This window comes from Fusarium subglutinans, assembly GCF_013396075.1.
Source record: "Fusarium subglutinans strain NRRL 66333 chromosome Unknown NRRL66333_c0000164, whole genome shotgun sequence".
NCBI lineage: Eukaryota > Fungi > Ascomycota > Sordariomycetes > Hypocreales > Nectriaceae > Fusarium > Fusarium subglutinans.
Window position 1 is genome coordinate 1,302 of NW_023502227.1, and position 16,273 is coordinate 17,574.

General features: G+C 50.9%; 5 protein-coding genes across 5 annotated transcripts; 3 read left to right on the top strand and 2 right to left on the bottom strand.

Annotated features, from left to right (window-relative positions):
• Positions 1 to 637: 637 nt before the first annotated feature.
• Positions 638 to 4,978, top strand: FSUBG_9940 (cell wall biogenesis phosphatase Ssd1; the record flags this gene model as incomplete). The annotated part of the gene is made up of 3 exons (XM_036688506.1): positions 638 to 854; positions 1,045 to 4,888; positions 4,939 to 4,978. The coding sequence occupies 3 exons, from the start codon at positions 638 to 640 to the stop codon at positions 4,976 to 4,978; spliced, it is 4,101 nt and encodes a 1,366-aa protein (XP_036534534.1).
• Positions 4,979 to 6,208: 1,230 nt separating this feature from the next.
• Positions 6,209 to 7,235, top strand: FSUBG_9941 (stress response rds1p; the record flags this gene model as incomplete). Its single annotated transcript, XM_036688507.1, has 2 exons — positions 6,209 to 6,375; positions 6,440 to 7,235. 2 exons carry the CDS (start codon positions 6,209 to 6,211, stop codon positions 7,233 to 7,235), a joined length of 963 nt encoding a protein of 320 aa, XP_036534535.1.
• Positions 7,236 to 7,774: 539 nt separating this feature from the next.
• FSUBG_9942 (MKT1) lies at positions 7,775 to 10,514 on the bottom strand (the record flags this gene model as incomplete). Its single annotated transcript, XM_036688508.1, has 6 exons — positions 7,775 to 8,063; positions 8,162 to 9,540; positions 9,593 to 9,690; positions 9,747 to 10,081; positions 10,140 to 10,176; positions 10,508 to 10,514. The coding sequence occupies 6 exons, from the start codon at positions 10,512 to 10,514 to the stop codon at positions 7,775 to 7,777; spliced, it is 2,145 nt and encodes a 714-aa protein (XP_036534536.1).
• An 809-nt stretch (positions 10,515 to 11,323) lies between these two features.
• FSUBG_9943 (gibberellin 20-oxidase) lies at positions 11,324 to 12,654 on the top strand (the record flags this gene model as incomplete). The annotated part of the gene is made up of 5 exons (XM_036688509.1): positions 11,324 to 11,545; positions 11,612 to 11,725; positions 11,790 to 11,806; positions 11,859 to 12,009; positions 12,064 to 12,654. The coding sequence occupies 5 exons, from the start codon at positions 11,324 to 11,326 to the stop codon at positions 12,652 to 12,654; spliced, it is 1,095 nt and encodes a 364-aa protein (XP_036534537.1).
• Positions 12,655 to 12,778: 124 nt separating this feature from the next.
• FSUBG_9944 (DNA ligase 4) lies at positions 12,779 to 16,005 on the bottom strand (the record flags this gene model as incomplete). The annotated part of the gene is made up of 5 exons (XM_036688510.1): positions 12,779 to 14,693; positions 14,739 to 14,745; positions 14,864 to 14,961; positions 15,011 to 15,621; positions 15,670 to 16,005. The coding sequence occupies 5 exons, from the start codon at positions 16,003 to 16,005 to the stop codon at positions 12,779 to 12,781; spliced, it is 2,967 nt and encodes a 988-aa protein (XP_036534538.1).
• Positions 16,006 to 16,273: the final 268 nt, after the last annotated feature.

Genomic DNA, 16,273 nt, shown 5'->3' on the forward strand with positions numbered 1-16,273 from the left:
CTATTGCTTTCCATTTTAAAGTGCCAATGGAGACAAAGAACCAGGCAGGGAAGGCACATCGGGCAGGCTCTTACCTAGCAGCTGTGCAAGACATACGTAAATTTAGGCCAGAAGTACCTACAGTCCAAAACTTATCGGGTACGTAGCCGTATCCCACCTCACGCTCTCCACTGAAGCTAAACCATCTCTATCTACTCCGTAGGTACCTACCTATCCACCCATCACCTTCTTCGCATCCATCCCTCCTCTTCTTCTCCTCCAACTCACTCTCGTCTCTCTTCCTGTTGCCAGGAGTTGGAATTTGTTCCATCCATCCAGGCTTTCACTTCTTGTCGTCTCACCATCTGCCTCTTCATCGCCGCCTTTCCAACTCACGCTCCTTGGCTCAGCGCAAGCTCGTCTACCCTCCTTTTGGGCAAACATTGTCCCGCCGTGCCATCGCCTATCGCCATCGCAATTCGCCTCATCCATTGCCCGTTACCCAACAGGTTCGCCCATCCTCACCCAACCGCCCATCTTCGGCCACTACCACGCTTCTCGATATCAGATCCAACTAGCTGTATCTTGATCGATTCACTTCGCCGAACATCGACGTGCTATATTTACAATCCAAGTGCTCTTGACTCAACTGCCCAACATGGAGCACCAGCAACAGCAACCCCCGCAGCAGCCGCAGCAACAGCAGCCGCAGCAACAGCAGCCGCAGCAGCAGCAGTCTTCTCAACAGCAAGCTCCCCAGCAGCAGCCTCAGGTTGGCGGCGTCCCTGGGCCTGCTGGACGTAGACTTCACATTGCCCATCGCCGAAGCCCTTCTGAGCTGACGCCACTGATGAGCATGTTCGCTAACCCTGGAAGTAAGTTCATGAGGCCTCAACTGTCCTGTTTTCAACACTTCATATATGCATCATCATGTACCTTCACTGTGTCATCATGCCCCTTTCAAGCAGCAACCGTTCCATATGTTTCTAAGTCATCATCTATGATGCCCCCTGCCACAGCTATAGGAGTTCATCATGCGGCAATCACTAACTATCTATCTTACAGTGGAGCAGCTTGCCATTCAGCAGCAGATCGAACTGTTGCAGCAACAGCAGCAGCAGATTCAAGCTACGCATCAGCAATATGTCAATATGGGAATGGTGCCTCCGGGACAGCCCCTCGGTCCTGGTGGTGCGTTCAATCCTTTGCAGCCAATGCCCAATATGTCGCAAGCTGCTTTCCAATTCCCCAACCAAGTACCTCAGCAGAACATGGCTCCTCCCACCCAGCCACTCTCACATCGCCGTAATCAGTCGGCACTCCCTAACATGGGCATGGGACCTCCTCCTGCTCCCTCGTCTGGTGCTTCTGGATCCGGTTTTGGCAACTTTGAAGCCCCTCAAGCCCAGGGTCGAGAGAATACTGGAGGCCGAGGCGGCCGTGGTGGAGGTGCTGGTGGTGGTCATCAAAGAAGACACTCTCTAGCCCTCGCCGACGCCAAGAAGGCCGCCGAGATTGCTCAACAGAAGCGAACAACCACCGGCTTCTCCTTTCCTGCCTCTCCTGCCCCTGACGAGGAGAACAAGCCCGCTTCCCAGTCCACCCTCGATGTTCCTGTTGCTCAGGGTTCGACCCGGGGTGGACGTGGCGGTCATGGCCGCAGTCAGAGCATGGCGGTTAATGGCCGAGGCGGTGGCCGTGGTGGTTTGAATGCTGAGAGCAATGAATTCCAACGCCGCGGAAGCGGCCATGCCCGTACCGGATCCCGCAACTTCGAAGGTAACTGGCGTACTCAAGGACAGGGCCAAGAACAGCCTGGCAATGCCGGACAGAGCCAAGGCTTCCAGCCTGGTCACCGACCTCGCGGATCTATGAACCAGTCCGTGTCTGGAATTGGAGGCTTTCAGTATAACCCCAATCAACCTCAGGTTATGCAGCTCCCCAACCAGATGATGATGCCCCAGATGTATGGACAGCAGCTCAATCCCATGCAGCTGAACCAGCTACAGGCTTTGCAAGCCGCTCAAATGAATGGCCAGCCTTTCATGGGTCTCCAGGGCTCCCAGCATGCTGGCCAGCTTGGTGGCCAGCAGCAGCAACAACAGCGAAAGACCCTTTTTACCCCCTATCTTCCTCAGGCCTCCCTCCCCGCTCTTTTGGCTGATGGGCAGCTCGTGTCTGGTATCCTCCGTGTCAACAAGAAGAACCGTAGTGATGCTTATGTTACCACTCAGGATGGTCTGCTTGATGCTGATATCTTCATTTGTGGTAGCAAGGATCGAAACCGTGCGCTCGAAGGTGATCTTGTCGCTATCGAGCTTTTGGATGTTGACGAAGTTTGGGGTCAGAAGCGCGAGAAAGAAGAGAAAAAGAAACGCAAGGACATTACAGATACTCGATCCGGATCCACTAACCAAGGTAATCAAAACTCTGGCAATAACAACGATGGTAACGCTCCTGAGGGCGGAATTCGTCGTCGTGGCAGTCTTCGTCAGCGCCCCACTCAGAAGAAGAACGATGATGTGGAAGTTGAGGGCCAGAGTCTCCTCCTTGTTGAAGAGGAGGAAATCAACGATGAACAGAAGCCCCTGTACGCTGGCCATGTCGTTGCTGTTGTTGAGCGTGTTGCCGGTCAAATGTTTTCCGGCACTCTTGGCCTACTCCGCCCTAGCAGCCAAGCTACCAAGGAGAAGCAAGAGGCCGAGAGGGCTGCTCGTGAAGGTAACAACTCGCGCCACCCCGAGCCTCGCCAACAGGAGAAGCCAAAGATTGTTTGGTTCAAACCCACAGACAAGCGTGTGCCACTTATTGCCATCCCCACCGAACAGGCACCCCGCGACTTTGTTGAGAAGCACCAAGACTACGCTGATCGAATCTTTGTGGCTTGCATAAAGCGCTGGCCCATTACCTCCCTCCACCCCTTTGGAACTCTGGTGGAGCAGCTTGGACGCATGGGTGATCTTAAGGTTGAAACCGATGCTCTTCTTCGTGATAACAATTTCGCGTCAGATGAGTTCTCTGATGCCGTGCTCCGCAGCGTTGGCCTGCAAGACTGGTCGCTCGATAGGGAAGACGAGGCAGCCCTCGCTGAACGTCGTGACTACCGCGACGAGAACGTTTTCACGATCGACTACAATGGAGGAGCTGAGCTCGGCAATGCCGTGCATGTCAAGTCTCGTCCTGATGGCAAGATTGAGATCGGCATTCATGTAGCTGACATCGCACACTTTGTGAAGCCTAACTCTCTGGTGGATCGCGAGGCTAAGAAGCGAGGCACCTCCGTTCAGCTCAAGAATCGATTTTGCGCCCTGTTGCCGCCCAAGCTGTCAGCTGAACTTTGCTCTCTGACCCCTGAACAGGACCGTCTCGCTGTGTCCGTGGTATTCAACGTGAACCCTCACACTGGCTCTGTCGCCGAAGGTGATGCATGGATTGGTCGCTCGATCATCAAGAGCGCCGGCAAGGTTTCTCTTGACGACATTGATGATGCTCTAACAACCCCCTCGGAATACAAGAACGCGGCTGTTCCTGTCAACACGATACAGATTCTCAACGCTGTGTCGCAAAAGTTCCGTGAAGCTCGTCTCGGAGCCGGTGGCGAACCCATTGCGCCTCTTAGACTGCTCCAGCAACTCGATGACGAGAACGACCCCGTCCAGGACAACCTCTTCGACTCAACGCAAGCTCTTGAGCTTGTGGAAGAACTGATTCACAAAGCTAATGCTCATGTGGCACAACGTCTTGTTGAGGGGCTTCCTGAGAAGGCTTTCCTTCGTCGCCAGTCTGCCCCCAACCCCCGCCGACTCCAGACTTTCGTGGAGCGCATGACAGCGTTGGGTTATGATATCGACTCATCTGGCAGCGGCGCCCTCCAGAACAGCCTCTTCAAGGTTGATGACCCAGATCTGCGAAAGGGTATGGAGACTCTTGTCGTCAAGTCTATGCAGAGGGCCAAGTACTTTATTTCAGGTAAGACTGGAAAGCAGCTGTGGCCCCACTATGCTCTCAATCTGCCTCTATACACTCATTTCACCAACCCCACTCGGCGCTACGCCGATATTATTGTCCACCGTCAACTCGAGGCTGTTCTCTCTGAGGGCAAGATTGAGTTTACTGAGGATCTGGAGAATCTCGTCAAGACCGCCGAGTCTTGTAACACTAAAAAGGATTCTGCGCAGAATGCCCAGGAGCAGAGTGTCCACATTGAGTCTTGCCGAACGATGGATAAGAAGCGCCAAGAGGCCAACGGCGACCTCATTGCTGAAGGTATCGTCTTATGCGTATACGAGTCTGCGTTTGACGTTCTCATCCCTGAGTGGGGATTTGAGAAGCGAGTTCACTGTGACCAGCTACCTCTGAAGAAGGCCGAGTTCCGAAAGGAGAAACGGGTCCTTGAGCTTTACTGGGAGAAGGGTGTTCCCAGTTCGGCCTTCGTGCCAGAGGATGAGCGACCCAAGGCTGCCGCATCCATCCGACACTCAAATGCTTTAGCGGCTCAGCGCCAGGCTGAGGAGGCTGAACGTGTCCGAAAGGAGCGTGAGGAAGCTACTCGCAAGCAAACTGATACCGGTACCATCTCAACTGATGACGTTGATGCTCTTTTCGACGATGATGACGACAACACGTCCGACGTGACAGAGGCCATGGCCGGAGCCTCCCTGGCTGAGCGCCCTACTCAGAGCGTCCCCGGCTCACCCGCTCGCTCCTCATCCAACGCCGGCAACCTGCATCGCACTCGTTCCGATTCCAAGGTACCTGTGGCGGAGGCTGTCGAGACTCGCCTCACCAACAAGGAGAAGTACCTCAGCTTCTTCTCGCTTCGCGAGGAGGGTGGTGACTACATCCAGGATGTGACAGAGATGACGAGGGTACCGGTGATCCTGAAGACGGATCTCACCAAGAGCCCACCGTGAGTTACCTTGATTTAGTGAAAAAGTATTGTGCTAACCGAGGGACTAGTTGCCTGACCATCCGATCTCTGAACCCTTATGCTCTGTGAAGGACCAACAAAAGTTAGCTGGCGATTGTAATGGGGACAATGTAGTGCGTAGTTTTCAAAACGGGCTACTTGGTCGAGGAAGAAGGTATATCTATGTTTGTGTGAGGAGTATTGCCAGACGGAGAAGATTGCCAGAAGGAGGCGGATTTTTAGGTAGTGGTATTGAACAGCGGAAGTAATCTCATCTTTTCTCAAGCGGTATATGATTGCCCTGCTTGTCAATGTGCTGTTTGCCTTTTTTTATATATATTTTGTTAGAAAAAGCGTTTCCATCTGTTTCTGGGAAAACGACGAGGCCTTGTTCTCGACTACGTATGTACCTATGTAGGATGTCTGGGGCTGTTTGCAAGGCAACCGTGAGTTATTCAACTTTCAGGTGAAGGCGGCTACATTGTTTTGCCGACCATCTTAAATTACCGGCAAGCCTTTGTTTTGTTCCGATTCTGGGTTAGTTAGGTAGCCAGCAATGGCACAAACGAGCCTAGATTACAGTTATCAGATGCAAACTATTAACTCTACTTTAGCCTTTTGGCTTCTTTCGCAGGGTTGATATGTATCATACGTGTTTCGGCCAATGACCGGACCGAGGAATGCTTATAACGGGCCAAATAAGGCAGAGAGGGGATTTCGGGATCTCAGGACAGTGTTTCATCATCATCCCTGGGCTACCTACAGCGTTACATTGTAGATATGCTACATGTTCGCTGCCGGTTTCATGGCTCCCGTTTGACGTCTCAGATCTTGAGATGGCAAACCCCGGATAGTCGAGCTCACTGCTCAGTCAGCGGAAACGTTTGAAGGGGAAGCTTGTTAAACACGGCTATCTGGCGTTCCTGGACGTCGTCCTCTCTTGGCATCAGTGGTGAGGCATGCTTAACACCCCTGTGAGATCACGGATGCTGTGCCAGCCGAACAAGTCAAGATGACGATCCCGGCGTTGAGAATTAGAATATTAAGGCTGCGATATCCACGTTGTTCTAGTTTTGTTTTCTCGATCTGACTTGACTTGACTTGACTTGACTTATAAAGACGGTTTTGTCCTTTCGATTACACTCGCTCGTTCAATAAGCGCTGGCCTGCTTTTGATACCCTAATTCCCATTACATTCGATTCGATTCTTCAACTGAGGTCAATCTCATTGTTTAATATCTTTTTTTATTTTATTCCTAGAACTTATTTCCATTACTCTCCTTGCTGGCTGGTCCGACACGTTCCTTTTGATTATACAACATGGCATCTCTCAAGACTATTCTCTTCGGCCTCTTCGCCACCACAGCTTTGGCGATGCCTTCTGGTCCTAGATTCACCAAGAGGCAACTTCAGTATCACGACTTGTCCAAGCGCCAGAATGATGCTGCTGCTGCTGCTGGCCTCAGTGATTTGGATATCCTCCAATTGTAAGTCTTGACAGCATAGCTAGCCAGCCCTTGTCACACGAAACGACTCAACTAACACGCTCAGCGCCCTGACCTTGGAACACCTTGAGGATACCTTCTACCGCGAGGCTTTTCTAACCCTCTCCGACGAAGCTTTCGCACCTCTCGGCCTCTCAACACAGACCCTTGACGACATCAAGGCCATTGGCAAAACCGAAGCGTCTCACGTAGTCCTCCTCCAGTCTGCGCTCGCAGGTAATGGCATCACACCTGTCCAAGAATGCAAATACGACTTCAAAGGCGCAACAGCCGACCCAGCTGCCATGGTTGCAACAGCTGCTATTCTCGAGAGTGTTGGTGTCTCGGCCTACCTGGGTGCAGCACCACTACTCTCTGACCCTGCTATCCTCGGCACCGCTGGCGCAATTCTCACTGTCGAAGCACGACATCAAACCGCCATCAGGATATTTTCTCAGGCAAAGGCAGTTCCTCAACCTCTCGATACCGCCCTTGGTCCCCGGGCAGTCTTCTCACTCGCCGCACCCTTCATCACGGAATGCCCCGAGGGCTCTAACCTCAAGATCGAAGCGTTTCCCACTCTCGCTATGGCCGAGGGCCAGGACGTTAAGGCTGTAGCCATTGGAACCAAAGTGAAGCTTGCTTCCGAGGCTGCCACTGGAGCGACGCACTGTGGTTTCACTTCTGGAGGTCAGCTTCCCGGTGGAACTAAATTCACCCCCTTCACTGAGGGAGAGGGCTGCGAAGTTCCCCAAGGAGCTGCGGGCGTTGTCTACGTGACCTTAACCAGTGCTGGACCTTTGGAGGGCGTTTTGTCAGATGACATTACTGTGGCTGGGCCTATGGTACTGACCCTTTCTTAAGGGATATGTGAACAGGCGTTGGTGGTCGTGGTGGTATGCTAATGATATTTTATATCCAATCCAGACTGGAGAGCTTCTCCGCTCATATCAATATAATCGCTAGTCACTTATAAGACCCTTAAGAAGCCACCAGTTGTGTAGTCTGACTTTTCTCTCTTTTTCTTTTGGTGCTGAATTGTGTGTGAAAGCAGTTTTCCTGACTGGATATAGTCCGCATGTTGGATATCACCAACCTGGCTATATCTACTAACGTTAGGATCTTCAATGATTCGTCTAACGACCTCTAGAGCCGCCCGGCTAGGGACGTGTTACCATGCTCTCCAGCAGCACCTCCTCAGTTGACCTCAGCCCATCCCCACAAGTCCTGCTGGCAACTCCTTCGACATGTCTGCTGATCTGATAACTTTTATGTCCCTGACTTTTTATGCCGCCCGCGCCAACGCCGCTAAGTCTGCAAGACGGTTTGTGACCAAAGGGGCCACGCTCAAAGACCACTAATGTAACATTGCCTTATATATGCCTCAAGCCTCGGCCATGCTCTAGAATGGTCGCGCCTCGAGGTATGCCTGGGCCTTGGTCCATGCATCCTTATCTTCCGCACGTAGCTCGTCCGTACCCAGCATTTTAACGCCCTTAACGAGTGCATCGATAAAGTCACGTACGACACGGAAGTCCTTAGTTAGTGACTCGGCATACGGCACGAATGTCTTAGGGAACTCTTCCAGCCGCTGCAAGCGAGCCTCCTTGTCCCCTCCAGCTTCATCGTCATCAAAGAAGGTCCGCACAGCAATGCCGAGGCCGATATCGGGCTCTTGATGAAAAGGTAGCCTGTTAAACGTTAGTGGTGTCTAATGAAGGAGGAGGAAGAACTGCACCGTCGACTGATTTCCAATTGATCATCCCTTTCGCGCTTCGACTGTCCATACAAGAACATAGAAGCCACAATCGCCTCAACCAGATCTCGATCAGCTTCTCTCACTGCCGATGCCAAGGACCAGAAGCTGAGCAGGTTTTTGTTAAGCGGACCAGTGTATCCATAAACCTGGTGCCGAAGCTTCAACAAGGAAGCGCACTCGCTGATCAGCACAAGAGTTGATTTTTCTTCATAAGAACCTTTCCGGGGCAGGCCAGCTTGGCCTTCAGTGTGTTTCCCTGTCAAAAGTCCGTTTCGGATGAGTTCAAATGCAACCAGGGCTGCTTCTGGCAAACCAGTCACCTCAGGATGGTTCTCCTTGGCGTCCTGGAGAATCAGAAGAGTGTTGGCCAACGCATTACCCCAAGGCGTAAGTTTGTGCTCGTCATTGGCGTATCCTCTCAGGTGGAGGAATCGCCAGATGGCAACCGAGGTCACCATTTCTGTGCTGTCGATTCCCTTTATGGGCCTGTCCTTGGGGAATGTCTTGGCCACAAAGTCGGAGTTAACAAGTGACAAGACTTCCAGCGACACGGGGCCCGCGAAATCATCAGGGAAGAATGCACGAAGATCCTCATCCTTGACACTCCAGCTAGCAACCCTCTGGGAGGGAGGAGGGTTGACAGAGCGGTGGTTGATCGTGTAAGAATATTTGGGGTCAAACCAGACACGAACTTTGATATTTTTGTGCTGGATACCTCGGTGAAGTCTGGGGATCAACAGAGAAAGGGCCTGCTCTTTAATGGGTACTATTCTGTCAGTGATGAGCTTTTTGTATTCGTCCGAGGCAACTCCGTCCAAGGTTGGCTGAATGAGAAGTTGACCATGGGTGATGTTGCCCAGTAGACGGGGCCCAATCAAGCCGGTGTTAAGATAATGAAATAGTTCAGCCGGCAACTGGAGGCCGAGGTATTCATGGTTGTCACTAGTCAAGTGCTCATAGTCGTTTACACGGATTTCGCCACTCTCAGCAATGTAAACGAAGTGGTGAACAACCATTCTTGCCTTGCGATACTTATCAAGCCAACCAGAGTCCTTGCTTTGGAGTATATCGTTGAAGCTGGCGCAAGCAGTTGCGACACTGTTTTCTGCAGTCCTCAGCAAGTTGGCGGCAGTCGAAATATTGTAGTCCGAGTATATAGAGCTTTCCAGAAGAGCAGGGAATGGAGGCAGGAACGATGTACCGGCCATGAGAAATGAGTCGATGAACCTTGGCTCACTTGCAGTGGGTGTAAGACTGCGCATAACCTTCTTCTTCGAGATAGCAGAAACGGTCTTGGCTTCCCAGTCGAATGCCCGAATGACAGAATCCTTGACAGGGTATAGGAGAAGTTCCTGAGAGCCCATCACACCCGAGCATTGGTCTGAGTCGATCATCTCAAAATAGGCGAGCTATTACTATCAGAATGAGAGTGACTAGTCGTAAAGTTCACAAGATACGCACCTGAGCGCACGCAGTGTAGGGCGCAACCAAGAAGTGAAGCCCACGGTTCTTCAGAACCGTTTGAAGCAACGGGTAAAGATTTTGAATGCGAAAGGCACCTATCATGACCTCACGTTAGGTCGATTTCTGAAATTGAGAGCCAAAGTTCACCAACCTGGGCTAGTACCGAAGGTCGTCACCGCCTCCTCAGCGGCCCCCTGAGAGTACAAGTTCCAGGCCTCATCTGTCTTCTTGTTGGCCTTGAGGCCACGATCCAGAGTGATGTCATCTTGGCCAGTTACGGGCTGGCCATCGAAAACGAAGAAAGGGACAATCTCAGACTTTGCCCAGAGATCGAGGTTCTGGTTTATGTGTGCTTCGACCCCAGTAAGGCCACCGAGAGCTGACAAGAGAGGTTCATGGGCCGGAGGGGTTTCGAGAAGCTGGCTCAGGTAATAGGTTGCATCAACAGCGATGGCGCATCCTTCGAGCTCGGAGATGTCGTGGGTGCTATATTGCTTTCTGTTAGCGCGAATATGTGTGGGAGAGTAAGTCGCATGGCACATACGAAACCTGGTCATTAATCCAGGAATCCTCAACAAGGACTAGTTTGAGAGTTAGCACAAGCTACAAAAGCTAAATTGTAAGGATGTTGCAGAAGAAAACCGACGGAGAATGGTTCTTCATCGTGGTGTGATGTTCTCTATGATGAGCAGCTGTTGGGGTGACCAGTATACAAAGCCAAGACTGCAATTGACTTGGCACATGGCCTAGAGCTTTCCCATGAACGATTGAGATCGCACAAGCTGCGTCAACCACACTGGGAAGCTTTTGGCTACTGCAGCATATATTCCAGGCTGTACAATTCCATGCTGAACCCTGAACCAGACTGACTCTGGGCCGAGCCTGCTCCTAAGCGCACAGGGTGAGACTCACATGGCATCTCGAAAGACTCGCAGCAACTCGGAAGCCCGTGCTATAGTTCCTGTACTGGAGATCGGCGAATGAGGATATTTTGCGGCAAGGTATCGTCGGCCGAGCGAAGAGCGAGGAGTAGAAATCGCAGGCGTTGATGTTGACAAAATATGGCGGGGTTGAAAGGAGGGCCGCCAAGTGAGTTAAGGTGCTGGCTGGGATTGAATGGTACAGCCGGTGAAGAGAGAAGGCACCAGGCGGGCCGTCAGAGGGGTCGCGATGATGACAGCGAGAGACCGACGTAGGGCGGAGAGAGGAGGAGAGAAAAGGTAAGATTTTGCTATGATTTTCGTGGGGAAATGAAGGTTTGGAGAAGGTATCTTCAGCTTCAAACGGACAGCTAGTGGAAGACGTGACAGGAAAGTTTGGCGAGCTACAGTGGCAGGGACGTACCTAAACGGTACCTGCCTACCATGCCACACGATCACCAAATGAAGCGACCTACCTACGGGCGGGACGGGACATTCTAACCGCTAACTCCCATCCATTGCCAACCAGGGGAAAGAGCGGGCAGCCCTCATGGGTGTGGCTGGTGAGAGTTACCCAAGGTACTAAGGTAGGTCTGATCACTCATGTGGCTGTGCAGAGCCGAACTCGCTCGAGATAGGTACTTACAGAGGTACACTCAGTTACCATTACGAATGAGGATGGTGGGGGATATGACGCTTTTTGTCACAGATAAGGAACCAGAACCTCTAATAGTTCGTTACTTAAAATCACATCTGGCCGGAAAACAGGGCAGTCGCTTGTATTCCATCTCCCATCCTTACTGCAACCATGAACTATCCCATGAGAGACAAAGCTGCTCACTTCAGACGGTCTCTGGGGCCAGACCAGAACACGGCCAACATACCAATCATTGACATTTCTGCTCCTGATGCCGACCAAAAAGAAGTGGCTAAACAGCTTGTCGACGCTGCTGAAGAGCATGGGTTCATTTACATCCGCAACCTGGGCCACGACATTCAAGCTAAGGATATTGATGGGGCCTTTGATCTTGTGAGTAAGAGAAGCAGATCTATTCGAATCGATCGCGAGTTCAGGTGGCTGAGAATACCGATATAGGTCCGAAAGACGTTCGAATGCCCCTTGGAAGAGAAGCAAAGGTGCACGATCCAGACCAACAACCGTGGGTGGTCTGGCATGCACTCCGAAACACTGGATCCTAAACATCAAAAGGTACATTTGCGTCATTCTTCCAAAAGTACTTTATTGGGATAAAGGGCTAATTATGTTAAACTAGGTCGGGGACTTCAAAGAGTGAGCAACTTTCGAGGCATTCCATGATGTGTCACTAAAATAGCAATCGCAGAGCCTTCAACTTTGGCGAGTTCGCAGATGGGGAAGCTCAACAGCCTCTCCCATCTGACCTGGTTTCCGATGAGCCTCAGATAAGTGCTTTTGCTAATTCCTGTCACGATCTCTGCCAGAAGCTTCTCTACCTGCTTGGTCTGGGTCTTGGTGTAAGTCAATTCAAAAAATAACCAGCATCAAGCATTATCTTATTTTAAAACCAGGTCGGCGATTTCTTCTCCTCTGCTCACAACACAGAAAAAGGCGCTTCGAGCTCTATCCTTCGCTTTCTGCGTTATCCGCCCCCGGAATCTACTGCACACTCCGAAGATGATATTCGTGCTGGAGCTCATTCAGATTACGGTTCTATCACTCTCCTCTTCCGGCTGAAGGGACAAGCAGGACTCGAAGTTCTGAGAAAAGATAACGTCTGGGCACCTGTTCCTGTGTGTCCTGCTGGCACTGAAGAAGACCCCAGCCCGCCCATTCTCATCAACATAGGCGACCTGTTGTCATACTGGACGAACGGGCTCTTCCGCAGCACTGTGCATAGAGTTGTCTTCCCCTCAGAAGGCGGCTCCGGGGTGCAAGGGGAGACAAGCAATGGACCAAGATATTCAATCGCGTACTTTTGTCACCCTGTCGGGGCCGCACCTCTTGAGCCTGTCCCTAGCGAAAGAGTGAAGAACTTTGCTCCTTCTGAGGGAGTGTCCAGCGAGAACCCTTATGCTACAAGAAAGGTCATGACAGCTGATGAGCACCTATTTATGAGACTCAAGGAGAGTTACGGCGATCTGTATGAGGAAAAACCATAGCTATATCACACATGATAAGACAGCACAATCATTTTATCGATATAGTGATTTGGTATACATAAGACTATGTGGTATACGGGCGGTGCGTTTTGATCCCAGATCTCTCGTCACTGGGTTCCTGGTTCTAGATAGTGTGAAGCTTCCAACGCATGCGCCAGTCAGAGAACCCATGAAAGTATTTCTCTTGGATAGACTCGTCTTCTTGTGTCGTGAGATAGGACAAAAAGCGCCAGTCGTGAATTTCGATGTGCGTGCCTTTGTTAAAAAGATTGTCCTTGCGAAGCTCCTTGAACTTTTCCGCTAGGTGCTTGAACACAAGTTTGTTGTCGCTATCGCACACAACATAGGCCTTTGAAGGTGTAGTGATTTTCCCGTTCTGTCTGGCCTCCTGCTCGGCTTTGAGCCAGGTGTCGATGTCAGTGACAGGGTTGTCAGCACCATGCTGAGCGAGAAGCTTTTTTGCTTCTTCTTTTCTGGTGAGAAGGCCTGGCGAAACAAGTACAACTGCATTTGCAAGCATGCAGTCTTCGCCAGCATACACGCATTGTCCTTTTGATGTTGTTGTTATTTTAGCTATTGACGATTTCAGGCGCTCAGGTTTGGCCTCTGTCTGAAGCTCGCCAGTGCCTGGGTCGATGGTGAACTGTACGACTTCAGCGTTAACCCCATCGGGGTTGCTGGATTCATTAAAGAAGCTCTCACCCGGAGAGGTAGGACAACATGGTGCGCAAGAAGACATTGCGCGCTGAGGTCGCGGGTTGTTGTCCCGGGCGGCGAGAGGCGCGCGTGGTTGTGAAGTAAGATCAATGTGTGGGGAGTCTTCTTGGCTTATCGATGCTTCACTGCTAATCTTCAAACGTTTGTGCTGCGAAGTTGGTCCAGTGAAGGGTAGGCCACGTTTGTGTTTGGCGCACAATTCCGTGCGTGACGATGGGTCAGCTCGCAAAGATGATGTAGCTGTCATGGAAGGCAAATTCAAAGATGGGGCCCCGTGAACTCTTTCACGGCGGCCGCGGCAAGGGCTGACTTCAATCGGTGATTTTGTAGCAAAAGGCGATGTTGGAGACCGTGTAGAGGTGGTATTTTGTGTTGATTTGCGAGGCGACGGCGTTGGCATAGTAGTCACTGTCAACTGGCTCACAGCGTCAACAGCAATACCACGAGGGTCAGCTGCTTCGAGTTTTGCAATCCACTGTAGATTCTCCTGGCTATCTTCTAATTTGCCGGCAGTCGTAGCCTCCTTTGCCAGCGCCTGCAACTGCTCGAAAGACATGGTGTCAGTGAAGTCCCGGTCAAAGTGAACCTTTGTCACCGAAGGAAATCTGAGACTCCAGAAGCCAGTATTTCCCACTCGGTCAAAACTAAAGCATTTCAAATCAAAGACCAATGGCCTAGTGAATATGAACGCCGGCGGTGACCCTTGTTCAACTCCGGGAGCCAGTTTGAGAGTCAGTACCCCATTGTCGTCGGGAGAAACGGGCTCCGGGTTTGAATAAGTGACAACTTCTCTCAGGATAGTCTCGTTCAGCTCTACAATATTGACAATCGTGAATTCTGGCTTAGCGCCCCAGCTTTTGACTGCTTGTCTGTTGTCCAGACAGCCAATATAAAAATGAGTCCATTTGAGCCCTGGAATTCGGTAACTCAACGCTTTTGTTAGGTCATATCTGGCACCAACAACCGAAAAGTCGCCAACATCTCCAAAATTGCCAATGTATTCCTTCTTGAGCTTGATGCAGCAGCTCGAAAAATTTCGTCTCTGGTCTGCAAAGTCGAAATATGGCTCATCTGGTTTCAAAACAAGGCCTTCTTTCCGAGCCAAGATAACCATGGCAAAAGCCTTACGAAGAGTTGAAGCTCCCAGAGGCTGTCCAAAATCAATAACTTGGCGTGGAACGAGGCCCGCCCATCCATTGCGGCAACAGATGAGGTTGGAGAGGATCTTGAATCTCTCTGAATGCCTCAAATTGATTAGAGACTGATTTTCGAAGAGCATAACGTCATAATAAATTATCATGAGGTGTTCCTGGGGCCCAGGCCTAGGAGTTTAGTAACACATGGCGAAGAAAGCACGGGAAACTTACAAGGAGTCTAGCTCTGTGTTCAAAAACCTTCCTCTTCGTGATACATGCTTCCTAATCCTATGAAACGGAAGTATCTTCTCCTGCTGTTCTATGTTAAAACGAGCCAAGAAGATGACCGAACTTACCTACAGAATCGTCATATGCAACCAATTCCCCTTCCAATATGCACGCTTTCCTGACTCGGGCATCGGGCTGTCCAATCTTCAGTGATTCTAGTATGATTCTGCCCAGAATGTCAGTTCGTATATGCGCGTCGTATCATTTGTACTGACCCGTGAAGTGCTACTCTATCTTCGGTGCTATCTTTGCCGCTTTTCGAGAATATCTGTATGCATTTATCCCCTTTGCTTGGATCGACGTGAATCTGACAGTATTCGCCATCAATCTTTTCCTCCACACTCATGCGTCCATGGCCCATATCGAGACAATGCTTAATGCTACGCCCCTTGACCCAAGGTTGTCGTCCAATTTTGACACCCAGTTGAGGTTTGACTGTGCCCATAATCTGTTCACGTGGTGTTTTGCGCCCGGAATTTGGGAGAAGCCTTCCTCGTATTGCTTGAAGGGAAGTGATTGCCGTGGCAAAATCATCCTGTACCTTCAGAACGCAGGGCAAAATAGGATCGCACAGTCGATATATAAGGTGCGGGTCTAGAGCGAGCGGCTGGTAGTTTTTCAAAATGAGCCGCGTGAACCATTTTGCCTCTGTTGCGCTCAACCTTCTGTAGAGGCTCTCAAGATCAGTCCTGTTGCTTGGGGTCAGGCTAGCCTGTGAGGCACGAATCGAGGGGGAGCTCCATTTTATTTTGGCCGCGAGAGAATGAAGAAGTTGGTCAATTTCTTCAACTGTAACAAGGTTTTTATGATCGTAGCTGGGGCTTGGCTAATGAATGATTAGCTGGCAGCTTCCAAACCTCAGGTATATACATACAGTGACAGTGAGGATGCGAAAAACACAGTCTGCCAAATCGACACCAGACCCTGGCTGGCGGTACTGAGCTAGCTCTTTGATCCTTGACGAGCCAAGTAGATATGCACGACCAATGATTCTTTCCAGGCGGGCAGTTTGAATACAGTAAACTCGATCGGTCCTTTTCTCAGGAAGGAGTGTGGATAACAGCGCCGGGAGGTCCGTGTCGTGAGCATCTACGTAGTTGCGATGGCGAGTGAACCACTTTGTGACAGTGTTGGAGCAACTCTTCTTATCAAGAGAAAGAGGGAAAGATTGCTCGAGCAATTCACAGACCAGAGAGAATGGAAGCGGCATGCTGGGAGGTCATTATACCTCTGTAGTAATCCAAAAAGGTCTCGTCGTACGAGAACAAAGAATAGCCCACGACTTAGATTTCGCAACTCGGATGAACGGGTGGAGGTGGTTCAATTGTTCATACTAAAGTGAAGAGAACAGGCAGCACAGTCACGGCATGAGAGCAAATGATGCCATTCTCACAAGCTTCCAACAACGGGCAGCGGCAGTGCCTGAGGTGGTTTGGCGATGAATGTAGGTAGTGGGTGAGATAAATTACCTGTCAGCC